General features: G+C 63.0%; 2 protein-coding genes across 2 annotated transcripts; one reads left to right on the forward strand and one right to left on the reverse strand.

The window, feature by feature from the left end:
- Window positions 1–7227: 7227 nt before the first annotated feature.
- Window positions 7228–12550, reverse strand: LOC138814458 (brain-specific serine protease 4-like). The gene is made up of 8 exons (XM_070003350.1): window positions 12445–12550; window positions 11312–11374; window positions 10929–11100; window positions 10495–10772; window positions 8820–8977; window positions 7793–8057; window positions 7552–7728; window positions 7228–7391 (listed from the first exon to the last, which is right to left on the reverse strand). The coding sequence occupies exons 1-8, from the start codon at window positions 12548–12550 to the stop codon at window positions 7228–7230; spliced, it is 1383 nt and encodes a 460-aa protein (XP_069859451.1).
- Window positions 12551–20775: 8225 nt separating this feature from the next.
- On the forward strand, window positions 20776–24658 carry LOC138814637 (serine protease 27-like). The gene is made up of 6 exons (XM_070003734.1): window positions 20776–20992; window positions 22049–22075; window positions 22348–22510; window positions 23249–23520; window positions 23958–24127; window positions 24314–24658. Exons 1-6 carry the CDS (start codon window positions 20938–20940, stop codon window positions 24584–24586), a joined length of 960 nt encoding a protein of 319 aa, XP_069859835.1. The 5' UTR covers window positions 20776–20937; the 3' UTR covers window positions 24587–24658.
- Window positions 24659–25826: the final 1168 nt, after the last annotated feature.

Consider the following 25826-nt stretch of genomic DNA (forward strand, 5'->3'; position numbering starts at 1 on the left):
GTCCCACTGGGGGAGGTCCTTGGTCTCCAGAAGACCCCTGGCCTGTGGGGTGGGGTGGGCAAGCAGGCAGGTATGGGGCTCCAAGTAGAAGTTGGGGGGCTCGGGGCTGGGAAGGGGGCTCAGTGGTAGAGCGCTTGCCTTGCATGCATGAGGCCCTGGGTTCGATTCCTCAGCACCACATAAGAAAAAAGAAAAAAGCCGGAAGTGGCGCTGTGGCTCAAGTGGTAGAGTGCTGGCCTTGAGCTGAAGAGCTGAGGGACAGCGCCCAGGCCCAGAGTTCAGGCCCCACGACTGGGCCCCCCCACAAAAAAAAGAAGTTGGGGGGTTCTGAGCCTCTCAGCCTGCCCAGCACCCTGTGTGCCCCGCCCCTTCCAGGGCTCTGGTAGGGTGGAGGCGGGACAGGTCAGGGACGCAGGACGCTGCGCACCCCAACTCGATTAAAAGCACACAGGTGTCATGGGGCTTTGTTGTTGTTTGAGGTCCCCCCCCGCCGTGGTCTCACAGTCCCCCACTGAGCTACAGCAACGCGGAAAGCAGCACCCTGACCTTATCTGCCTAACTCCACAGAAAGAAACACCCAGAAACCCAGGGCACAGCAGACTCCTGCGCCACAGGGACCTCCACGGGTGATGTCCGCCCGGGTGACAATGGCAGAGCTGTCACGGGAGAGGCTGAGCAGCCAGCGGCCCGCTCAGGACAGCTCTGCGGCCAGGGCAAGGCCGCGCCTGCGTCTCCGCCGTTGCCCGGTAGCTAGGCCTGAATTCTTTTCCACGTTGGAGGTGAGAATTGTGGGTCCTGAGAATCAAGGGTCCCGCTTTCGTGGACCCCTTCAGACAGGGGCAGGTGTTAGGGTAGGGTGCTTTTCTTTGGGCCCCAAACCTCAGATTCAGGGATCAGCTTGCCTCAACGGCGTCTCTGTTCTTGGACCCCGATCTCTCTGGGCTGATATGTGTGACACATACTCTGAGAGATTCCCAAGGAATTTTCCTCCCTGTGGTGGGGATTGAACCGAAGATCTCCTGTTTGCACTGTTCCCTGTGAGCCACACTCCCAGCCCTGAAAAGGGAAAGAATATCTGCGAAACGAGGCCCTGGTGCGGCCCAGGGCCCTAATTCCAACATTGGCGCATTAGTTATTTATTTAGTGCCAGTCTTGGGGCTTGAACTCAGAGCCTGGACACTGGTCCGGAGCTTCTTTTGCTCAAGGCTACCACTCTACCACTGAGCCACCTTCCCAGCCCTTTTTTGGTTCTTAATTGAAGAGTCTCATGGACTTTCTTGTGAGGGCTGGCTTCGAACAGTGATCCTCAGATCTTAGCTTCCTGAGTAGCCAGGACTACAGGCGTGAGCCACCAGCGCCCAGCTCCATGCTTCTAGCATTGTGTACAAACAGATCATGTTTTCTGTTGTTAATGAGAGATAGGGATTTTTATTCTGTGTGCAGGCCCTGTTTATAGAAATGTCCTTCCGTGCTCGCCCGTCCCTCAGCTCCGCGGGCGTCCAGTGCCCGCAGTGACCTCTACCTACCTTCCTGGGTGGTGACCGAGCGAGGGGGCATGGGAGCGCAGCCCCGGGGGTCAGCAGACCGCCCTGCGATGCAGTCTCAGTGCCAAGATCAAAGGATGAGTGCAGCAGCCCTGAGCCGGCCCAGCAGCTGCCCCATGTGACCCCACTCTGTCTCCCAGCGCTCCAGCACCAGCCCCAACAACCCTCATTCAGATGTGTGATTTCTGTCTCAGCAGAGCCAAAACCCGAGGCTGAGCTGGGAATGCGAGAGGAGGAGGGAGAGAGGTTTGGACAACAGTGAGAAATTCTGTGCTGTGTGGAGAAATGGGTTTCTACTGGTTGTTTTGGGTTTTTTTTTTTTTTGGATGTTTGTGCTTGAAATCTGTAGTTTGAATCTTTTTCTTGGAATAAGATGTGTTACTAGGTGGGTGGATGGATGGAGAGATGTGTAGATGGATCGTGGATGTGTGCATAGATGGATAGATGAATGGGCGGTTGGATGGATGGGTGGATGGATGGACAGATGGACGTGTGGATGGGTGGGTGGGTGGACAGGTGGATGAACAGAGGAAAGGGTAGGTGGAGGAACACACTAGCATTCATCACACACCTGTGGGGACCGGGCATGGCGTAACACATTTGCACAATTGTTGCTGGTTTAATTGCCATCAACACCTCGGGCGGCTGTTCTTTTCCAGTGTTTCCAGATGAGGTTGGGAGGGCTGAAGGTGGAGTCACTCTCCGGTGAGTCATTCAGATTTCCACCAAGTCCCACGGCCTTCCCGCTGCCTCGGGCTCCGGTGCCCCCTCCCCCACTTGGCTTTTCTTGCTGTGGAAACCGAGGCCCAGCCCCGGGCGCGCCATGTGACCTCGTGACTCGTGGCCCGCTCTAAGTGCAGAGTGGAGGCGCCCGGCCGGGCCCTGCGCCGCCGGCCGGGGGGTCAGGGGCCGGGCGCCCCCTTTGCCTCCCGCCTCTGCCGGTGCCTCTGGTCCTGGCCCCATCACCCCCCCGGTGACAGAAGCCAGCCCGTCTCTCTTCCAGAACATTGGGGTCACCTGTAACCACTTCCTCATCCATGTTCCGGAGCTCATCTACGTGCTGGCTGCGGATGGCCTCCTCTTACACAACCTTGCACGCGGCCCGCCCGGCCCGGAACAAACCCGTCACAGTCCAGGGCCTGCAGGGCCGGGTGCCCCAGAGTGCGGCCAGCGGGCGCGGGCGGGGATTGGCTGGACGGGCACCGCTGCTCCGGCTTCCACGCCCTTGATTGGCTCCTGCTGCCGTAGTGAGCTGGGGAGGGGTCTTCGTAGGGACACGGTGTGTGTTCAAGTCCCCCCCCCGGGTGCCACGTGTACCCCTGTGGGGATCCAGGACAGGGAAGAGAAGGCCAGGCGGCCGGCAAAGGCCGGGTGCTGGCCACGGCCTCGGCCCCCTCCTGTCATCTGTGAGGGCCTGAAGGGGGGCAGAGGCGGGGAGGGTGGGTGGGGGAGCCCCCGGGGGGCATCGGTGCCCCCAGTTGTTGGAAAATGGGCGTGGGGGCCTGCCTGGGGCCCGTGGGCTCCGGAACACGCGGTGGCTGGCGTTGGTGCTGGACAGGAGGCTGGAGGTCGAGGCTGGGCAGGAAGACCAGCTGCAGTGTGGCGGCAGAAGCGCAGAGGACGCGAGGAGTCCCGTCCTCTTGGTGTAACAGAGCGGTGGAGAGACGGGCTGGCGGCAGCAAGACGACACTTGGAAGTTACTAGCCAGAGGAAGTCGTCAGACAAGGTGGACAAACCGGCAAGCCAGAACCTTCCACAGGCACTCAGAAGGTTGGGGCAGGCCCCTGGGGTGCTGGAAGCCCAGGGGAGGGGAGGGCACGGGGGAGGGAGGGGCCAGGATGGATGGGAGAGAGGACACAGACCACCTACCGTAAAGGAGAGCCCGCTGGAAAAGCCGTCCTCCTGCGGGGGGCAGGAGAGATTGTGGCCCAGCCGCACTGCACAGACCAGCCACACACAGCCCCAGGGCCGGGACGGCAGGGGGGCGCAGGGGGCGGAGGCTCAGCCCCCGCCCCAAATGAGCAAATACTAGCTGGACACCCACGGCTCCCCCCCCCCCCCCGTCATCCTAGCCACTCAGGAGGCTGAGATCTGAGGATCCACAGTTCAAAGCCAGCCACTGCACAGAAATCCGTGAGACTCCTCTCTACAATTAACCACCAAAAAGTCAGCCACAGAGCTGTGGCCCGGAGAGTAGAGTGCCAGCCTTGAGAAAAGGAAACGAAAAAAAAGCAAAGAAAGGGAAAAGCTCAGGAGCAGCGCCTCCCCTACGGACAATCCCTAGGACCGACTCAAAAACCAGCAACAGGAGGGGCTGGGAAGGTGGCTCAGTGGTAGAGCGCTCGCCTTGAGCTGAAGAGCTGAGGGACAGCGCCCAGGCCCAGAGTTCAGGCCCCACGACTGGACCCCCCCAAAAAAAAAATCCTGTTCCCTTTTCCGGGCGCTGGTGGCTCATGCCTAGAATCCTAGCTACTCAGGAGGCTGAGATCTGAGGATCGCGGTTCAAAGCCAGCCCGGGCAGGAAAGACCGTGAGACTCCTATCTCCAATAAACCACCAGAAAACCGGAAGTGGCGCTGTAGCTCAAGTGGTAGAGCGCTCGCCTTGAGCTGAAGAGCTGAGGGACAGCGCCCAGGCCCAGAGTTCAAGCCCCACGACCGACAAAAAAAAAAAAAGAAAACCAGCAACAGGAGCAAATAAAGAAACGCTCGTTGCCATCACCATGATCCGCTCGCGATGCTGTGAATGTTGGGGTCCCTCGGGATTCCTCACGCTGGACTCTAGTACTCGAGGTCACCTCAAGCGGGCGCGTGGACGCTCTGCCAGCAGGGGGCGCCGGGGGAGGGCGGCTGGGAGGAGGGAGGGGCTGGCTGCCCCAGCTTCCCCAGTGCTGTTTTCTGGGCTCCTCGCTGGGCTCCCAGAGCCCTGGGCCCCATGGCTCATAACTGCAACTTCTGGGCCTCCACGCGGCGCCGGCCCCGCTCCCGTCAGTGCAGGTGTGCACCAGGACCTGAGCAGAGCACACACCTAGGAAGCTTCCAGAACGAGGCTGCGCCAGGGGACCCCTCCTGGACAGCACCAGCATCCTGGCCCCATACACGCAGGACGCGGGGCACTGGAGGAAGTGCTGGCCGCTCTGGGGGAGGGGCCTCGGCCTCCCACGCCACGGCCCAGCCTGCTTCTCAGGCCTGGGGGCCCCTAAGGCTGGGGTCTCCATCCAGGGGCCCCACCCCTCACCCAAGCACGGTGTTGATGGCTGCTCCTCTACCTGAGATCATTCTGGGCATGGATTCTTTCCCCCCCACTCCCCACCCCAGTCCTGGGGCTTGAACTCAGGGCCTGGGCGCTGTCCCTGAGCCTCTCTGTGTTCAAAGCTAGCACTCTACCACTGGAACCGTAGCACAACTCTGGCTTTTTCTGTGTATGTGGTACTGAGGAATCGAACCCAGGGCTTCATGCATGCTAGGCAAGTGCTCTGCCACTGAGCCACCTTCCCAGCCCTCTGGGCATGGATTCTAAGGGGCTTCTGCAAAGATCCCTCCTCTGTGAGGGGGGAGAGGAAGAAGGGACCTGGTGAGGAGACTGAGCAATCTAAAACAGAAAACCAATCTGGGACAAGAAAAAACGAGGGAGACTAGGGGAGAGAAAACCATGCAAAGGGAGGGAGGGAGGGGCAGGCCCCGGTGGGAGGAGGCGAGGGCTGGGGGGTTGTTGGGGTGAGAGGCGCAGTGGGGAAGAGGGAGGGAGGGAGGCCAGGAAATGAGGGCTGGGAAGAAGAAGGTCAGGGACAGTCATCGGCAAAAAGGGCACTGGGTCACAAGGCCGAGGGCCACCGGTGTGGCCGCCCTGACTCACGGCTCTCCAGCTGCTTCCCCAGCAGCTCGTTTGTTTTTAAAGAAACATTCATTGTTTTCTGAAAATAATCTCAAGGTAATCAAAACAATGTGACTGGGGCCAGGCTGTGACTCTGGGCAGAAGCTCGCTCAGCATGCGAGGCCCCGAGTTCCATCCCCAGCAATGAAGAAATAAACAGGCCGGGCTGGGCGGCTCACTTAGGCCATCCTCGGGAGAACCACGGCTTGAAGGGAGCGTGGACAAAGCACTCGCGGGACCCCTTCTCCACAAAACAAGCCCGGCGTGCTGGGCCACATTTGCGACCCCAGCTCCATCACAGCCCAGCGGTCAGGCCCCCGACCCTCTTACACCTAACCAGAGCGAGCAGGAGCTGGCCCAGCTCCAGCAGTATCTGTCTAGCAAAGGCAAAGTCCTGAACTCAGACCCCAGTATCGGCTGGGAGCTGGCGTCCCGCCCCTGAATTCCGAGCTACTCAGGAGGATGAGATCTGAGGATCTCATTTTGAAGCCAGCCTGGGCATTAATGGCCTTGAGACCCTTATCTCCAAAGAACCACCCGAAAGCCGGAAGTGGTAGAGTACCAGCCTTGAGTGGAGAAGCTAAGGGACAGCACCCAGGTTCTGGGTTCAAGACCTAGTTCAGGAACTGGAAACAATAACAACAACAGAAAAGCAACATCAAAAGTAAGTACGTGCATGCATACGTTATATAATGATATATATGAAATATATATGAACCGCATATTGAAATAGATGTAAATTAATATGTGACTATACTGTATACGTTTATATATTATATATGTGAAATGCGTGTGAATTCTGTATTATGTATGTATACACGCGGACCGCGAGCCACCCCCAGTCACCCAGGGGTTACCCGGGGCCGGGGGCGGGGCGCTGAGGCCCGGGGGAGGGCATCGCCGGGTCCCTGGGCGGGCAGGAAGCGGCAGGCTTGGCAGAGGCATGGCTGAGGACGGAGGGGTGCGGGGAGGGAAGACTGGACCGGCCCTCTGCGGAATTGTTTTGTTCCTTCGTGGTGGGGAGGAACGTGTAAGTCAGCCTGAGTCACTGCATGAATCAGTGCCTGGCAGGGAGGGCGCAGGCTCAGATCAGGGAGGGGCTCTGGTGGCCCAGACTTGGACCTCTCCATCCAAGCCCCCCTCGCCGGAGCACTGCCACCAGGAGCGGGTGCCCAGGCCTGGAGAGGGGCACCACCCTTTTCTGCTGGGGCTTCCCGCAGGCGTGCCTGCCTCGGTGCCCAAGCCTGGCCTCCAGAGCCGGACCTCCAGAGCCGGACCTCCAGAGCCGGGCCTCTAGAGCTGGACTTCTAGAGCTGGACCTCCAGTGCCGGGCCTCCAGAGCTGGACCTCCAGAGCCGGGCCTTCAGAGCCTGACCTCCAGAGCTGGACCTCCAGAGCCGGGCCTCCAGAGCTGGACCTCCAGAGCCGGGCCTTCAGAGCCTGACCTCCAGAGCTGAACCTCCAGAGCCGGGCCTTCAGAGCCTGACCTCCAGAGCTGGACCTCCAGTGCCGGGCCTCCAGAGCTGGACCTCCAGAGCCGGGCCTTCAGAGCCTGACCTCCAGAGCTGGACCTCCAGAGCCGGGCCTTCAGAGCCTGACCTCCAGAGCCTGACCTCCAGAGCTGGACCTCCAGAGCCGGGCCTTCAGAGCCGGGCCTCCAGAGCCGGACCTCCAGAGCCTGACCTCCAGAGCCTGACCTCCAGAGCCGGGCCTTCAGAGCCTGACCTCCAGAGCCTGGCCTCCAGAGCCGGACCTCCAGAGCCTGACCTCCAGAGCCTGACCTCCAGAGCCGGGCCTTCAGAGCCAGGCCTCTAGAGCCGGACCTCCAGAGCCGGGCCTCCAGAGCCTGGCCTCCAGAGCCGGGCCTCCAGAGCTGGACCTCCAGAGCTGGACCTCCAGTGCAGGGCCTCCGGGTGGTCACAGCCCCGGCCTCCTCTCCCCTCGGGGACGGAGGGCACCAGGACAAAGGCCTGGTCTGGATGTCCGCAGCCAGGCCACCATGCAACCTCACACGGCCCCCACGGACGCCCCCCCACAGGAAGCACAGGGCCTGGAGCGCATAATTTATTGAAATTGGGAGAATAAATACGGGGCAGGGTCACAAAGCGCTGTAAAAATCAGAGCAACCTATTTACATGGCGGGGACAGCCGCCGGGGCGTGGCCTGCCGGGGGCGTGGCCGGCCGGGGCGTGGCCGGCCGAGGGCGTGGCCTGCCGGGGGCGTGGCCGGCCGGGGTGTGGCTGACAGGGGCGTGACCGGCTCGAAGGGTGTGGCCGGATCGCTGGGCGGTGGCTCGGTGGGCGTGGCTCGCCCTGTGGGCGTGGCCTCCGCCGGCAGGGCCCGCGAGCGCCCCCCGGAGGCCAACGGCTTATTTACCAGGGAGGGAGCGGCCGCGGTCCCGGGCTCCCGCGCCCCGCCCCGCGCCCCGCCCCGCCCCCGGGGGCCCCGGGGGCCCTCCGCCCCGCGGACGCCCGCGGAGCTGCACCCCCTGCACGACCCTCTGCACCCAGGAGCGGTGGGCCAGGAGGTTGGTGTAGACGCCGGGTCGGTTCCGCTCTGCGCAGCCCTCGCCCCAGCTGATGATGCCCCCGAGCAGCCAGGACCCCTCGACCTGGCACATGAGGGGACCCCCGGAGTCACCCTGCGGCCAAGGGAGGAGGTTAGGGCGGGGCAGGGGGGGTGAGCACAAGGGGAGGACGGGGGGGGAGGAGGGGAGGACTGGGGAGGGGAGGAGGGAGGACTGGGGGGTGAGGACTGGGGGGACTGGGTGAGGACTGGGGGGAGGACTGGGAGGACTGAGGAGGGGAAGACTGGGGAGGGGAGGATGGGGGGAGGACGGGGCAGCTCAGGACCCCGCACTCCTGCAGGACGGGCAGCAGCTGGCCCTCCCCCGCCTGCGGGCGCAGGGATGTGGGTGAGTAGCTGCCCCGGGCCGGCCGGTGCTGGCCGAACCCAGGGGCTGACCGCTGGAGCCTTGTGCCATGCCCCGGGACGCCCGGCCTCAGGGGCAAGGGGTCCCCACAGCATGCCAGCTCCTAACCATGTTGGCAGCCAGGCCAAGAGTCGCTAGCTACTCAGGAGGCTGAGACCTGAGAACCGAGGTTCAAAGCCAGCCTGGGCAGGAAGGTGTGAGACTCTTGTTGCCAATGAACCAGCAGAGAAGCTGGAGGTTCAAGAGATGGACTGCTAACCTTGAGCAAAAAAATGTCAGGGAACAACACTCAGGGGTCTGAGTTCAAAACCCAGGATTGGCACGCACACCCCCAAAAAAAGAATGAATTGGCACCTCTGAACTCGAAGTTGCTTGATGCCCAACGGATAGGGAACAAGGACCTGGTGTCTGTCACCGGTGACTGGGGAGGGGGGAGGGGGGTGGCCGGGCAGGGGTGATGCGGGCACTCACCAGGCAGGCGTCCCGCTGGCCCTCCAGGTAGCCCGCACACAGCATGTCCTCGGTAATGGCTTCCTGCCCGGCTCCCCGCCAGTACAGGAGGCTGCAGATCCCCGAGTCGATGATGGGCACCCTCAGCTTCTGCAGGGTCTGAGGGTGGGGCAGGGGCACTGGGGAGGGAGGAGGTGGTCAGGCCCCGCGGCTCCCCTCGGCGGGGCCAGCCCCAGCCGTTCCCACAGAAGCAAGCGTTGCTCACAGACCTACGAAGCCCCCACCCCCAGGTGCTTTCAGAAAACCCGAATTCCAGGTCTCCATCTCTGGACCCGCTGAATCTGAATCTGAATCTGAAGATGCAGCTGAGATTCGCCATCGTTAGTAAGTTCCCTGGGCTGGGAAGGGAGGCGTGTACTTGTAACCCCAGCGTTTGGAAGGTGGAAACAGGACCATTGCAAGTTCAAAGCCAGCGTGGGCTACACAGCAGACTCTGTAATTAGTGAACTGATTTAAAAACCATCTCCTTGGGCTGGGAAGGTGGCTCAGTGGTAGAGCGCTCACCTTGCAAGCATGAGGCCCTGGGTTCGATTCCTCAGCACCACATAAGCAAAAAGAAAAAAGCCGGAAGTGGCACTGTGGCTCAAGTGGTAGAGCACTAGCCTTGAGCTGAAGAGCTGAGGGACAGCGCCCAGGCCCAGAGTTCAGGCCCCACAACTGGACCAAAAACAAACAAACAAACAAAATAAAATAATTTTTTAAAAAATATCCTTAATGCCCCAAGGGGCTAAGCTGTCAACTTTTCATTTCCTGTTTCTGACACTACTTTATCCAGCAAAGGATTGCGCAGTGTCTTTGATTAATGTCCCATTATACAACAAATTACACCAGGACCTGGGGGCGCCCCCACACCCACAAACTGGTCTGTAGACTCCCCAAGGAGGCTGCAACCTGAGTCCCCACACAACTAAGCAGTTCTAGACCATTTTCCTTTCCTGTATCTATATCCAGTCTCCATCTCCCCCTACTCTGTCTTCCAATCTTCATCATTCCTCTGTTGTAGACTGTTTCTGCCTTTCTTTTGCCCAGCCCAGGTTTGCTCTACACATCTTTACCTGCGAATCTGTCTCTTTCTTTTGCTTCTCTCTCTCTGGGGCCTGAACTCTGGGCCTGGGCGCTGTCCCTCAGCTCTTCAGCTCAAGGCAAACGCTCTACCACTTGAGCCACAGCGCCACTTCCAGTTTTCTGGTGGTTTATTGGAGATCAGAGTCTCACGGGCTTGCCTGCCTGGGCTGGCTTTGAAGCTTACTACTCAGATCTCAGCCTCCTGAGTAGCTGGGATGACAGGCGTGAGCCACCGGAGCCTGGCTCTTCCGTCTTTTATTTGATCCAGTTTGTGTTTCTAGAACCAAATGTTACTCCGATGCCTGCAATTGTGTCTCGCTGCCTCCAGGGGGTGCTGAGAATCTGCTGATTATCCTCCTCCAGGACCCAGCTTGGCCCACCCAGCCCTCCATGCTTGGCCAGCGGCCGTGATTACCCCAAACACAGCGGGGCACCTCTGACCTAGAGCGTGCCTTGCTGCCCACCTGGGCTTCTGTGACCTCCCATCTTTGGACCCTGGCCTCTGGCCTCTGCCCTGCTGGTGGCGTGTGTGTCTGAGGGGCTGGGGCGGCCCTGGCGGTGGGGTCCGCACCTCCGTCACGGATGCTCCCCCAGCCTGCAATCCAGCACTGGGTGTGCGGCGGGAGGCGGACGGAAGCGTCTGGAAGGCAGATGGGCAGGACCCGCTCGGAGAACTGGACGGGGGGATCGAGGCGCACCAGGGCGATGTCGGCGCCCGCGGCCTCCTTCCAGGAGTAGCGGGGGTGGGGCAGCACCCAGGCGACGCCCGCCCGCTGCGCGCGGGGCCCGGGGCTCCCCAGCTTCCAGGCCCCCAGCAGCACGGAGAACAGGGAGAGCTGCTGCAGGTAACTGGAAGAGGAGAGAAGTGGGGGGGGGGGTAAGGAAGGGAGGGGTGCCGCGAGGGGAGGGGCCCCGGGGGGCTCCACGGAGGGGCGGCAGGGTGTGAGGGACGCCTGCGAGCTGAGGCGGGGACCCTCGCCCCTCGCCGGGCTGCGCCCCACGTACCCCTTGAAGCAGTGGGCGGCAGTGACCACCCAGCGCCTGGTGAGCAGCGAGCCCGCGCAGTGGTGCGTGCCGTTCTTGCGGATGCTCACGACCCACGGCCACTCGGCGTCGCCGCTGTCCTGGCCTCCCACCACCCTGTCCAGCCGCTGCGGCCTTCCGCACTCCGGGGGCGCTGCGGGGGGGGGGAGGGGCAGGGCCGGTCAGGCCGCAGCGTCCCCGCCGCCCGTCCCTGTGACCCGGGCCTCGGCCCTGCCCCGCACACACTCGCTCCGCTGCGCTGCCCTCCCCCCGTGCTCTCCTGACCCACCCCCCCTCGGCGACCCCCCTCCAGGGCCCACGGTCTCTGCCCTCTGGTCTTTCCCGCACCCGCCCGCCCCACTCACCCGAGATGGCGGCCGCACCGAGGGTGGCTGAGGACGAGAAAGGCAGAATGAGGCAGCCAGGAGTGCGCCCCGCCCCCCGCCACCCCCCCCCCCGCTCCCCCAGCCCCCCGCCACCCCCCCCCGGCTCCCCCAGCCCCCCAGCCCCCCAGCCACCCCCCGGCTCCCCCAGCCCCCCAGCCCCCCCAGCCCCCCCGCTCCCCCAGCCCCCCCCCCCCGCCACCCCCCGGCTCCCCCAGCCCCCCAGCCCCCCCCCGCTCCCCCAGCCCCCCAGCCCCCCCCCGCTCCCCCAGCCCCCCAGCCCCCCCCGGCTCCCCCAGCCCCCCAGCCCCCCCCCCCGCTCCCCCAGCCCCCCAGCCCCCCCCGGCTCCCCCAGCCCCCCAGCCACCCCCCCCGGCTCCCCCGGCCCCCCAGCCCCCCCGCCACCCCCCCCGGCTCCCCCAGCCCCCCAGCCCCCCAGCCACCCCCCCGGCTCCCCCGGCCCCCCAGCCCCCCAGCCACCCCCCCCCGGCTCCCCCAGCCCCCCAGCCCCCCAGCCACCCCCCCCCCGGCTCCCCCGGCCCCCCAGCCCCCCCCTCCGCTCCCCCAACCCCCCAGCCACCCCCCTCCGCTCCCCCAGCCCCCCAGCCCCCCCCTCCGCTCCCCCAACCCCCCAGCCACCTCCCCCCCCGGCTCCCCAGCCCCCCCCCCACCCGGAGTCCCGTTGGGGCAGACAAGCCAAGGCCTGGGGCACTGGGGCAGCCGCCACCCCAGGGCCTCCGCCCCGCCCGGGGCACACCCTGGGATCCCCAACACCGGTCCCGGACGTCGGCCTCCCCGGCCCCGGCTCCGACCCCGGCTCCAGCTCCGTGTCCACGGGCGGCGGAGGTCAGGGCCTCCGCCTGGGCTCCCGGCCCGGCCCCAGCTCCATGCCCGCGCCTGCCCTGCCAACGCGCCGCCCGGAACGCAGGCCCGGTCGAGGCGCTGGCCGCGCGGAGGGTGGGGAGAGAGCACGGCGTGCCCCCGAGGACACTGAGGCAAGGGGTCGTTAGCATGCTAGAGAGAAATCACAGGCGTGCACACACACGCACGCACGCACACGCACACGCACAGCGGGCCCAGATTCCAGGCAAGGGGGGCGGGGGGGGCAGGCTCACCTGGGGGAACCAGCAGCAGCAGCAGCAGCAGCAGCAGCAGCAGCCGCGCGGCCAGCGGCCCCCGACGGCCCCCGCGCAGGCCCGGGCGCGCTCCGGAACCCCCCATGCGCCCGAGTGAGGCGCTGCTCGTCCAGGGAGCCGCGGCAGGAGGCGGCGGGGGGCTGAGGACGGCGCTGCGGGCTTTATGCTGGGGGTGGAATGCGGCAGGACCGGTCGCCGGCCGCGTGGGCCGGGGGCGGCTGGGGGCGGCCGGGCCGCTTCCACGCGGGCCTCGCTCTCGGCCGCGGGGGGCAGGCCTGGCCCTGGGCACAGTGTTGGGGGAGGTGGCGGGGCCCAGGGCCCGGCACTGGCCCCAGCCTCCGGGGCCTTGGCTGCTGTGACTCAGTCCTGAGCACCTGCCATGCTGGGGCCCCGGTTTCCCGTTACCCCACTTCCCGGGGCCCTGTGACTCAGTGCCGGGGCGCAGCGCTGTCCCTGGGCCGGGGCGCACCCCCCATCCTGGACACAGCACCCTGGCACGCACACACAGGACGCGGGCGCAGGGGGCCCGGCCTGGCCATGCCTGGCTGGGGGTTCTCCATGCAGGGGTCCTGGGGTCGCCCCAGACACCCACACGAGTGGCCAGCGCCAGCCTCCGGCCGGAAGCCCCGCCCCACCCACTCAGCCCCGGGGGCGGGACACGGCCCGAGCCCAGGAAGCGTGCGTGTCCCCTGCGTGGGAGGCGGGCACGTGACGGGGTGACCGGCAGGGCAGCGGTGGCCTGGGGACCCGCGCCGGCCTCGGGCGCCACGCGGGCCGGGGGAACGGCCCGGGACCCGCGCCGCACACCGGGTGCGTGGCGTTCGCTGAGCGAATGAATGAACGAATGAAGAGTGTATTCGCGTGGGAGCGGGGCGGGGCCGCAGCTCTGCTCTCTGCTTCTGTCTCTTCATCCCCCCCCCTCTGTTCCAGCATTTTCTGCCTTTCTTCAGTCCTGGCTCAGGGTGCTGGGGACCCACGGGACTGGCCTGCACCCCTCGCAGAGCTGCCCAGCTGACACCAGCAGACGTCCTGAGCGGCTGCCAGACTGGTGGCTCACGCCCATAATCCACGCTACTCAGGAGGCTGAGATCTGAGGATCCTGGTTCAAAGCCAGCCGAAGGAAGGAAAGGTCTGAGACTCGTAGCTCCCATGAATCACCCAAAACACGGAAGTGGAGCTGCGGCTCAGGTGGTTGAGCGCCAGCATTGAGCACAAAAGCTCAAGGACAAAAGTTCAAGCTCTCCCCCTCCAACCCCCCCCCCCGCCGCCCATGCTGGAAAAAATAACGAAGACTTCCTGGCACAGATGCTGGGGGGCCCTGGCTCCCGTTCCCGGGGTGTAAACACTTCTGAGAACGAGGCGGAAACTGGGGTATGACTCAACATCCACTCAGCGAAAAGTATTTGCGCGTGCACGGCGGGCATCCTGGCCTGGCTTCACCTGTGCGGGGGGAGGGGGGAGGGCGGGCCGCTCGCGGACCCACAGCTGCTGGGGCTTGATGCCAAAGCCCAGACCTGACTCACCCGCCGTGGAGAGTCCCCCGCAGGCTGGGGTGCAGGGGCCTGGGGTGTGATGTGTTACCCGCAGCCCAGGCTGCACTCACTCTTGATTCTCCTGCCCCGGCTGACCGAGCGCTGGCACTACAGGCATGCCGTACCACACCCAGCTGGGACGCACTTTGCACCATCAATCAAAGGTTACAAGCATCTCCTAGTCCTGTGGAAGGTGATGCTGAGCCCTGGGGTGGCCTCCTGGAGGCCATGGACACCGAGCAGGGACTGGACACCTTCCCCAGAGTGCCCACCTTCGGTTTATTTACAAACTTGCGGAAAAGTTGGCTGCTGCTGACCGTGGTGGTGCATGCCTGTAATCCCTGCACCGTGGGAGGGCAACCTGAGCTGCACAGTAAGACTCTGTCTCAGAATAATAATAATGACCTTAATAAGTCAGCTTTACGCAGATTTGTGTGACATAAAGCACATTTCTCACACTGGTGGTGCTGTTCTCATAAGTAGCACCCCAGTTAGAGAGACCCTGTCTCAAAAACAAAACCCAGCCGAGTGCTGTTGGTTCACACCTCTCATCCTATCTACTCAGGAGGCTGAGATCTGAGGATCACAGTTCAAAGTCAGCCCAGGCAGGAAAGTCCGTGAGACTCTTAGGTCCAATGAACCACCAGAAAACCAGACTTGGTGCTGTGGGTCAATGTAGTAGAGAGCTGAAGGATGGCACCCAGGCCAGGGCTCAAATGCTAGAGCGCTTACAAGGCCAAGGCCCTGAGCTCAAATCCCAGTATCACAGACAGACGTAGGTGCTGACCTGCCAACCACCCCCAAGGGAACAGGCTGTAGAACATGACCACTCGGGTCAGAGGTCACTCCGTGTCTGAGATGTGTGGGTGAGCAAGGGGCTGAGGTTCAGGGCTCGGCTCTCCTGGGGATGCAGCATTTGGGGGCCCTTCCCGAGCCCGCAGAGTGGCCTGGCCACCAGGGTCACCAGGTCACGCCTGCCCTGGAGAGGAAGCTGGAGAAACCTCCCCCCGCCAAGGGTGGGGAGCCTCGGGGGAGGGGAGTGGCTCCACTAATTGCTGCTAATGAGGCCCGGCCTGTGGCTCATTTCTCCAGCCAGAAGGCGGAGCTCCGGGTGCCGGTGGGCACACTGCCTGTCCCCACCCCCACCCCACCCCAGGGGGACACCAGGACCCGGATTTCTACCCTGCATCTCTATGGGAACTGGGTCCCCCAAATACCAGCACCCTTGGACCAGCTGGGTAAGAAAAATGCCTCCTCTCTCTCTCTCTCACACACACACACGTGCACACACCCACGTGCACCACGCACAAACCTCAGGCCTGGGAGTCATCGTGACTCATCCTCTTCCTCCCACCCATGCCCAGCCAGCTCACACTCAGGGCACCAAGGCCTAGAACGTTCCAGAAGGTACAGAAACTTCCCTCTCTGTGCACAGATGGGAGGGGGGGGCTGGTGGTCCAGAGGCTGCGACGGACCCCCGCTGCCCCTCCCCTGCCCCTCCCCGCCTCCCTCCGTCCCGCGGCCTCAGCGCTGGGACGCTCGGCTGCACACGCGTTGCACACCCCCAGCTCACGCCTGCCCCGAGCTGCTCAGGAGGGTGAGAGCCGAGGATCGCCGTCCAAAGCCAACAGAGCCCTGGCGCGTGACCTCGCTGTGGCTGCGGATCTGTAGACGTGGTTAGAAGCCGAGCGGGTCCGTCCGTCCCTCCGCACGGAGGCTTCCAGCCAGACGCGGTGCGTGGGCCGGGCCCCGTGATTCCATCCACGCAGAACCGCGGCTGCTGCGCCCCCAGGCCCCTCCAGCCCAGCCCGCACCCTCTCTGGCCTCATTCGCCAATGAATGAAGATCACTGACGCGCACTTGTTCTATATTTACATGCAGGGCATCTTTTTTTTTTTTTAACTTTTCTGAAAATTACACTTTTCACAGTGGGCTGCACATGCTCGGCAGCTGGCGTGCGTGTGCTTGCAAGTTTGTCCAATCATATGACGAACTAGCTGAGTACAAACTCTCCATTTTGCTTAGTGAGACAAACTATGGATCACCTATTATTTGTCTGTCGTGGGGCTTGAACTCAGGGCCTGGGCGCTGTACCTCAGCTCTTTTGCTCTACTACTTGAGCCACAGCGCCACTTCGGGTTTTCCGGTAGTTCACTGGAGATAAGAGCCTCACAGCCTTATTTGCTCAGGCTGGCTTTGAACTGTGATCCTCAGATCTCAGCCTCCTGAGTAGCTAGGATGACAGGCGTGAGCCACCGGCTCTGCTACATTAAGCCGCTCTTACAGTGTAACACATTCTGACATTCCATTCAGTACTCCATTTATGACCTGATCGTGTGTTGTAAGGAAACTCAGTTGAGAGAAATGGAGAAGCCAACACATAAGAAGCCAAATTATGAGTGTTTATCAGAGAGCCGGGGGACTGCTGGTGGACCCCTGTCTCACAGACCAGCGGCCCCGAATGTCACTAGCACAAAGCTTATATAGGTCAAAACCACACAATGTGTGAGGAATCAAACCCGATGACAGTGTTATCCGTGGGCAAAGCAAACCAGATGAGGAAACTTCAAATTAATAGAAAAGCATCTAGGGAATCACAGGAAATCGAGGGCCAGTTATCCAGAGGAGACACAGAGCCTGTCTTCTTTTTTTTTTTTTTTTTTTTTTTGTCAGTCATGGGGCTTGAACTCTGGGCCTGGGCGCTGTCCCTCAGCTCTTCAGCTCAAGGCGAGCGCTCTACCACTTGAGCTACAGCGCCACTTCCGGTTTTCTGGTGGTTTATTGGAGATAGGAGTCTCACGGTCTCTCCTGCCCGGGCTGGCTTTGAACCGCGATCCTCAGATCTCAGCCTCCTGAGTAGCTAGGATTACAGGCGTGAGCCACCAGCGCCCGGCAGAGCCTGTCTTCTTACGTCACGTGTATATAATATTCCATCGTGTAACTAATTATAACTTACTCAAGCCTGTGACCCTGAAATGGACATTCACTGCTTTCGCTGTCATGCATAATGTGTCAATAAAATAACCCTGTTAAGAATCTCTGAAAGGACTTCATTATTTCCTCAGGGGAGAGTCTAGCAGCAAGGAGAGCGCGAGGAAGTTAGGCTCAGGAAAGGCTGTCTTCTTTCCTCTCTCTGCAGTACTGGGGTTTGGGTTCAGGGGCTGTGTCTTCTGCGCAGGGACTGAGTCATGCCCCCAGCTCCTTGTTTTTAGGAGGTTTTGCTATTTTTCAGATATTGTCTCACATTTTTTGCCCAGGTCAGCACTGGACCCAAGGTAACCCTACCTCTATCCCCCGTGGAGGTGGGACTGCAGGCTTGAACTGCCACACTCAGCTTGTTTGCTGAAATGGGGTCTGAGTACCTTTTGCCAGGTGTGGCCTAGAAATATGATCCTCAATAGACACCGGGATTATAGATGGAAACCACCTGTTTTTTTTTTCCCCTTGTCTGTCTGTTGGGTTTGTCTGGAGACAGGATCTTACTATGTAACCCATGCTGTCCCTGAAGTTATGTACTAATTAGTCTGATTTTTTTTTTTTTTTTGCCAGTCCTGGGGCTTGAACTCAGGGCCTGGGCGCTGTCCCTGAGCTGCTTTTTCAAGGCTAGCACTCTACCACTTGAGCCACAGCGCCACTCCTGGCTGCTTCTGTGTATGTGGTACTGAGGAATCGAACCCAGGGCTTCAGGAATGCTAGACAAGCACTCTACCACTGAGCCACCTTCCCAGCCTGACTCTGAACTTTTCCTTTCTTGATCGCAGGAAAATAGAGGTAAATATTTCCCCTTACACACCTGTGGGATTTGAAAATTGCTTCTTACCCTTGAGGCAAGAAGTAATTCTTCAGTTGTAAACCACTTGGCCTGGCAGGGCTCTGTGTCTGCCCCCAGCATCCGATCCACGCAGCTGCTCTCTGCACCCGCTTCCACCCGGAGCCCCGGCCACCTCACTAGCCACGAGGACCGTGGAGCTGACCCCGGCTCACCTGGCCGGCAGGTAGGACGGCCAAGACTCAGACACGATGCGCTGTATCTGACCCTGCTAAGCCTGTCGCGTCCCCGTGCAGTGTCTGCTTCCTCTCTGGGGAAAATGCCCTGGCCCTTGATGGTGGGGACAGGAAGACCTGGAAGTCCTCCTTGTGAGCCATACCCTGCTGAGGGAGCCATGGACTCCAGCATGCCAAGACTCTGGCCTTACTGTGCCCAGTACCGCCCTGCTCCCTGCACTACCAACCTCCATTTGCCACTGGAGGAAACCAGCACCGGAGGCCCCTGGGTACAGACACCTGAGAAGCCATGGCCTAGTGCAGTGTACACTGGGTGAAGCAGAGTTGTTCGGACGTTACCATTTCAGGAACTACCTGTCCCGGAAGACAGAAATCCACCTACAACCACCCCACCAGACTTCTCCACGGCTCACACCAAACACAGCTCCCGCATCTCCTCACCAACCCCTACACCAAACTAGTAGTGACCAGCGATCCTGCCAGGTGGACGTGTTTTCCCAGATGGCCCTGGTTCAGGGCTAGCCAGGATACCGCCTTGCAGGTCCCTGGCCGTGAATCACCCCGCGTCTGTCGCCCCCTGGTGGCTGAGTCAAGCACAGCAGCTGGGGAGGGGGGAGTGTGGCTGCTCTCCGGTGCCCCCTGCTGACCTGATCAAGAGCCACCAAAACCATCAGAGAAGCCCTGAGTGGGCTCGTGGCTCATGCTGGTCATCCTAGCTACTCAGGGGGCTGAGATCTGAGGACTGTGCTTCCAAGTGAGCCTGGACAAAAAGCTGGAAGTGGTGCTGTGGCTCAAGTGGTAGAGCACTAGCCGTGAGCAGAAAAGCACAAGGACAGCACCCAGGCCCTGAGTTCAAACCTCAGGACTGGCACACATACAACAAATATTGTTAGCTGGGTGCCAGGTGCCGGTGGCTCACGCCTGTAATCCTAGTGACTCAGGAGGCTGAGATCTGAGGATCGAGGTTCAAAGCCAGGTTGAAAAATCTGTGAGACTCCGAACTCCAATTAAGCACTCAGAAAAAGCTGGAAGTGGCTCTGTGGCTCAAGTGGTAGGTTGGCAGCAGTGAACACAAAGCTAAAGGACTGCATCAAGGCCCTGAGTACCGGTGCATGCACACACACACACACACACACACACACACACACACACACACACACACACACACACACACACACACACACACACACACACACACACCACAATAAACAAACTTTGGTACCTCATACCCATAATCCTAGCATGCAGAAGGATGGTGGATTCAAAGCCAGCCTGGGCTGTATAATAAGATCCTGTCTCACAAAAAAAAACCAAATCCACCAAAGACACGGACTAACAGAAGGGCCGGTCCCATGGGTCCCATGCCCCCAGCTGACCTACTCATTTCTCCACAGCCCTGACTAGCAGCATTCTTCCCTGCTGTGCTAAGCCCGTACTAGACAGTTCTATCTCTGTGCTGTGGCTCTGATTTGCATTTAATTACCACGGCTGCACGTTCACTTCCCAGCAAGTGCATTAGCCAAATTAGTTTCCTTTTTGGCAATCTGTCTATGTCCTGCACCCATTCATCTTTAGGATTCAGTGGAAGTTGTGTGTTTGGGATTGTTTTGGGGGATGGGGTGCTGGTATTGGGGTTTGAACTCAGGACCCAGGTGCTTTCCCTTAGTTACTTTGTTCAAGGCTGGTACTCTAGTGCTTGAGCCACAGCTCCACTTCTGGCTTTTGGTAAGTGGAGACAGAGCCTTGGGGGCTGGTTTTGAGCCTTGAACCTCAGAACTCCTCGGCCTCCAGTACCTAGGGTTACCGGTGTAATGCCAGGCTTGCATTTGCTAATTTTGAGATAGGGTCTCTCTTTGTGCTCAGGCTGGACTGAATTGAGATCCTATTTGTGTTTTTCCCTTTGTTGCTGAGATATCCCGTGTGCCACCATGTCCACATGATCGAGATGGAATCTTTCAACTTTTATGCCTGGGCTGGCCCGGGGGGCCTGGGAGGTCCAGGATCTGGAACTCTGGCAGCCCTCAGACCACAAGGAAACTGAGGCAGGCCCAGCTGGCCCTGTGGGTGGGAGCGGCCCCCGCGTGACATCAGCGCAGTGCCCCAAATAACTTCCTTGCTCCGGGATGGGGATGGTTCAGCCACCGGTCCCCATCGCCTTCCTGGACCCGCAGGCCCCGCCCGCAGCCCTGCCGCCTCAGGGGGGCCCGGGGCAGGGTCCTGGGGAAGGGGGGACCCACACGCACCCCGCTGTGGTGTACAGCCCCACCCAAGGGCCTTGCGGCCAGGCACACAGCAGGTATCCCATAAGAACTGAATGAATAAATGAATGAATGAATGAATGGAGTGGGTCAGGGAGGACTCCAGGAAGGCCTCTCAGCCTGAACAGCTCGTCCCTGGGCAGCTCCTGGCAAGGGGCTGGGGACCCAGGGTCCCCCCCCCGCAGCCCCTCCTCAGCCCCGCAGGCCCAGGTGCGGGGTGGGGGCTCGGGGGTTCAGGGCTGGGTGGCAGGGCAGTGGAGGAGCGGCGCCTCCTTCCTGCCCGAGGAGCCGGGTGGGCCGGGCTGACAGGTTGGGTGGCATAGCAAGGCGGCGCTCACCTCCAGCATAAAACCCCACTTCATGGAGCCCGGACCTCGCTAGCAGCTCCCCGCCGCCTCCACCCCCCCTGCACCCCTCCCCGGCCCACGACCTCAAACGCTCCCCACCGCCTCCCCCCACCCTGCCACCTGCCACCCCCCACCTGCACCCCTCACCGGCCTGCGACCTCGAACGCTCTCCGCCACCTGCCCCCCACCCTGCCCGCACCCCTCACCGGCCCACGACCTCCACCGGTCCCCGCTGCCTGCGACCTCGAACGCTCCCCACCACCCGCCCCCCCCCCACCGGCCTGCGACCTTGAACGCTCCCCACCGCCCCCCCCCCACTGGGCCGGGGACATGAGGCGGCCACCGCCCCCCACACTGCTGCTGCTGCTGCTGCCGCTGCTGGCTGGTGAGTCCCGGGCCTGGGGTTCCTCCACCTCCAAGGGCCCCCTCTGCCCTTCCTGGGGCTCCAACCGTAGCCCCCCGACTCCCTGCACCTGCCTGGAGCAGCAGAACATGCCCCACCCAATAGCGAGGACCCCCCCCCAGCTGTCCAGAAGGTTCTAGAAGTTTCACCTGGGTGGGGGGATGGTGGAGGTGAGGAGAGCAACGTGGAGTCTGTGGGCCCTGTGTCAGAGGTCACCCCTGGCTAAGTGTCCCCCGGAACTGTTCCCAGAAAGGACAAGGCTTCCCTGGGCTGCTAAAGCTCCTGGGGTCACCCCGCCTCCTGCTGGGTTAGGGACACCTTCCCCGCCCCCCGGGGTGGCTGCTCCCCGGCCCTGAGAGCCGCCAGCGGCTGCGCTCGGCAGCAGGGCAGCAGCGGGGCAGCGCGGGCGCAGGGTCGGCGGGGTCAGCAGGTTCCCACAGGTTCCCGCAGGCCGCGGCCGCAGGGCGGGAGCCTCTTCACATTCCTGGGCGCCCGTGGCCGCCTCCCGTCCCCAGGTCACCTCCCAGCCCTGGCGCTGCGACCGCAGGCCGGGCAGGGCTCCAGGCCCGGGAGGGGGGGAGAGAGCACTGGGCGCCCCTCAGGGAGATGTCCCCAACCCCTCCCAGCCTCCTGGTACTTGGAAGGGCCGCTGTGGTTCCCCAGGGGTGTGATGCCAGGGCGCCCCAGTGGGCGGAGCCAGCGAGACCAAGGCTTGTGTAGTGAGCAGAGGGGGGACCCCTGTGACTGCCCCCCCCAGCTGGGGTAACAGCACCCCACCAGGCAGGCCCCGGCTCTTCACACCTGGGTGTCAGGGGCTGGGCCACAGTGGGGGGGCGCCTCCCACGGCCACTCCCGCGAGCCCCGCGAGCCCAGCCCCAGCCAGAGGCAGCCGGTCTTTATGGGATATGGGGGGCGCTGTCTCGGGGAGTCACAGGCCGGCAGAACTCATCCTCTCGCTTGTAGTTTGTGTTTTTAAGACTGGCTGGGATTAGAGGGGTGCGGCACTACACTCAACAGCGCTCCCTTTCTCATTTCCAGGGACTCAGGAGGCCAGGTCCCCGCCAGGTGAGTGGCCTTTGCTGAGATGCAGGCCAGGGCCGAGGGCGCGGCCCACGGGAGAAGACTAGCAAGCGCCCGGGGAAGCAGAGCCAGGAAACGTGGTGGCTGCGCGGAGCTGGAGCCTAGGAAAAGTGAAGGGGGTGGAGCGCTGTCCTGGCAGGACAGGGCCGCGCGGGAGCGCCGGCCAGCATCGGGGGCCAGGGGGGCCGGGGACCGGGTGAGGGTCGGGTCGGGGTGGGGGCCCTGCGCACCCCGGTGAGGCCTCCCACGCTCCCCAGCCTGCGGACGCCCCAGGAAGCTGAGCCGGATGGTGGGCGGGCGGGACGCCCTGGAGCGGGAGTGGCCGTGGCAAGCGAGCATCCAGCGCGACGGCAGCCACTTCTGCGGCGGCAGCCTGCTCTCGCCGCGGTGGGTCCTCACCGCCGCCCACTGCTTCTCCAAGTGAGTCCGCCCCGCCCCGTCCCGCCCCTTCAGCACCCCGGACAGCGGCCGCGCTCCCGGCCAGGGCGCCCAGCCGCTGCCCCAGCCCTGCACTCCCCCAGCCCCGAGGCACAGCGCAGCGGGCTCAGAACCCGGGTGTCCCCTCCCCCAGCACTGAAGCCAGCCCTGAGCAAGGGGCCGGCCCCCACCAAGACTCCTGGGGTCCCCATGCACCACACCTCCTGCCCCACCACAGAGCTGAAGTTCTAAAAGGGACACAGGGGCCGGGAAGGGGGCTCCGTGGTGGAGTGCTCGCCTAGCATGCATGAGGGCCTGGGTGCGATTCCTCAGCACCACATACACAGAAAAAGCCAGGAGTGGCGCTGTGGCTCAAGTGGCAGAGTGTGAGCCCTGAGCAAAAGGAGCTCAGGGGCAGCACCCAGGCCCTGAGTTCAAGCCCCGGGACTTACAAAAACCTTGCACTTCACAGCTAGGGTGGGCGGCCGGTGCAAGGTGCGGGCCGGCGGAGCCTCCTGCACCCCGCAGGTGGTCGGTGTCTCCCTTCCCTGGAGTGAGGACGGCCACTGTCCTAGCCTGAGTCTCACAGAGCAGGGCCGGCTCTGCTCAGCTTCCCTCCCGCCCCCATCCCTTCCCACCGGGCTCGAGGTGGCCGGGCGGAGGTGCGAGGCGGTGTGGTGTGCTTGGGGGCCCCCGGCAGCAGGATGGGGTGCCCACACTGCGCTCTGCTCTCCCCGCCAGCACCTCGGACACAGCCCCATACAGAGTCCTGCTCGGAGCCCGCCAGCTGCTGCGGCCAGGGCCCCACGCCGTGTACGCCCGCGTGCGGCGCGTGGAGAGCAACCCGCTGTACCGTGGCATGGCCTCCAGCGCCGACGTGGCCCTGGTGGAGCTGGAGGCGCCCGTGACCTTCTCCGACCACATCCTCCCCGTGTGCCTGCCCGACCCGTCCGTCAGCTTCGCGCCGGGCATGAGCTGCTGGGTCACCGGCTGGGGCAGCCCCAGCGAGCAGGGTGAGGACACGCCGCAGGACGGGGCAGAGCCCGGCCCGGAGGCCGCCAGAGGCAAAGGCAGGAGAACCGAGTTCCAGGCTGGCGTGGGGAGCAAAGCCCTGTCTCGAAAACAGAATGAACAGGGGCAGGCAGGTGGGGTGGGGTGGTCTAGCTCAAGTTGGGGTTGCGCCAGGGGAGCACGGGGCCCTGGGCTCCGCCGCCCGCCGCTGATACATAAATGAGGAAATAAGGCAGGCCCGGGCGGCAAGGACCATCTCTTCCCAGGGTCACGGACACGAGACCTCCTCCTCTTCATTCAGACCGGCCGGGGAGGGGGGGAAGGGGCGGCTGCCCAGAAGGAAGAGCCGCAGAGATGGGGGGACAGACAGACAGACAGAGCAGGCTGAGGCGGGGCGGAGCGGGGGCTCCGGCTGAGCAGCCCCCCCGGCCCCCCCCAGACCGCCTGCCCAGCCCTCGGACCCTGCAAAAGCTGTCGGTGCCCCTCATCGACACGCCCAAGTGCAACCTGCTGTACGGCACAGGCGCGGAGCCCGACTCGCAGCCCAAGGCCATCCAGGACGACATGCTATGCGCAGGCTTTGCCGAGGGCAAGAAGGACGCCTGCAAGGTAGGCTGGGCGCCCGGCCTCGGCCGGGCCCGTGGGACCCGTCGCAGGAGGCTGGGGAGCCGCACTTCCTCCAACACCCCCAGGGCACGCGGGCGGGCCAGGCGGGCAGCTTGGAGCACCCTGGCCGGAGGTGGCCCCGGCCCGGGTGTGTCCAGCGCGGGCTGACGGGCTCTGCTGCCCCCGCAGGGCGACTCCGGGGGCCCCCTGGTGTGCCGCGTGGACCAGTCGTGGGTGCAGGCAGGGGTGATCAGCTGGGGTGAGGGCTGTGCCCGTCCCAACCGGCCGGGCGTCTACATCCGGGTGACCTCCCACCACCGCTGGATCCGGCGCATCATCCCCGAGCTGCAGTTCCAGGGCCGGGCGGGCGGCCGGCGGCGCGACCCTCGGGCGAGCGGCCCCCCGGGGACGCGCCCCCACGCTGCTCCCCGTCTTCTGAGCCTGGAGCCCCTTCCGCAGTGAACATTTGTAAATAGTCCTTCGCGCTCCCTTCAAACACCCAGTTGTTTTTATTTCCATTCACCTCCAATAAAAAGTGCCGGCTGCTGAGCGGGGATCACTGGGGAGCTGGCCGAGGGGGGCGGGGAGGGGGAGATTTCCCAGCGCTGTGGGACTGGGCGGGACACACAGGCGGGAACATCACCGGGCTGGGGCTGAGGGCTCCCCACAACCGTCCCACTGTCAGAGCCCGGGGCTGCCTGTGGGGAGGATGCCCAGAGCCATGCGGAGGCCAACTCCAGGCACCACTCAGCCTTTTCCAGCCAAGTCAGCATAACTTGGGGTGCAGGGTGCTGTACCCCTCCCACCGTGGGCTTGGAATCTGGAACAATCGGTGGAGAGGGGGGGGCCAGGGACACCTGTGCCCACATGTGCCCCCGGGGAGGCTGCTTAGATAATCACACCTGCGGAGCCCGCCCTCGAGGGCTCCGCCGTCCTCTGGCTACTCAGCCATGGCTGTGCCCCGGGTCTTCCCCAGATGAGGGTGGGCGCCGGCCCACGAGGGGCCCCAGCTTCTTCCCGGCTGGTGGGAAGCTGCTCACCACAGGCAGCCAGCTATGGCAGACAGGAAAAGCTCCCCGGAGATCAGGGCGGAGAAGAGAAGTGGGTAGAAGTGGAGGTGTGGTTCAAATGGTACACCAGGAAAAAAGGAAAGGAGGGAGGGAGGGAGGGGGGAGGGAGGAAGGGAGGATGGATTTACTTTGTGCAGTTAACAGGAAATGCAGCTGGGTGCTGGTGGCTCACACCTGTAATCCTAGCTACTCAGGAGGCTGAGATCTGGTTCAAAGCCAGCCCGGGCAGGAAAGACTGTAAGACTGTTTATCTTCAATAAACTACCAGAAAACCAGAAGTAGCACTGTGGCTCAAGTGGTAGAGTGTTGGCCTTGAGCTCAGGGACAGTGCCTGGGCTCACTCAGAGTTCAAACTCCATGACTGCAAAAGAAGGAAAAAGAAAAAAAAAGAAAAAAAAGCCAACCCTCGTCCCCCCCCCGCCTCCCCCCTCCCCACCCCGGGAAATTCCCTGTGTTTCCGGCTCCCCGCTGTACCAGACAGGCCAGCAGGCAGCTGAGGGAGCGTGGGGGGAGCCGGGCGCAGCGCAGGGCGGTGGTGTCCTCCCTGCGGCTCACGGGGACATCCACCAGAGTGCTGCTGCCGGCGATGCCAGAATAGCGACGCGCACACACACAAGTGTACACAAGTGTGC

The sequence above is a fragment of the Dipodomys merriami genome, unplaced genomic scaffold, assembly GCF_024711535.1.
Source record: "Dipodomys merriami isolate MVZ:Mamm:240054 unplaced genomic scaffold, mDipMer1.0.p SCAF_60, whole genome shotgun sequence".
Classification (NCBI taxonomy): domain Eukaryota; kingdom Metazoa; phylum Chordata; class Mammalia; order Rodentia; family Heteromyidae; genus Dipodomys; species Dipodomys merriami.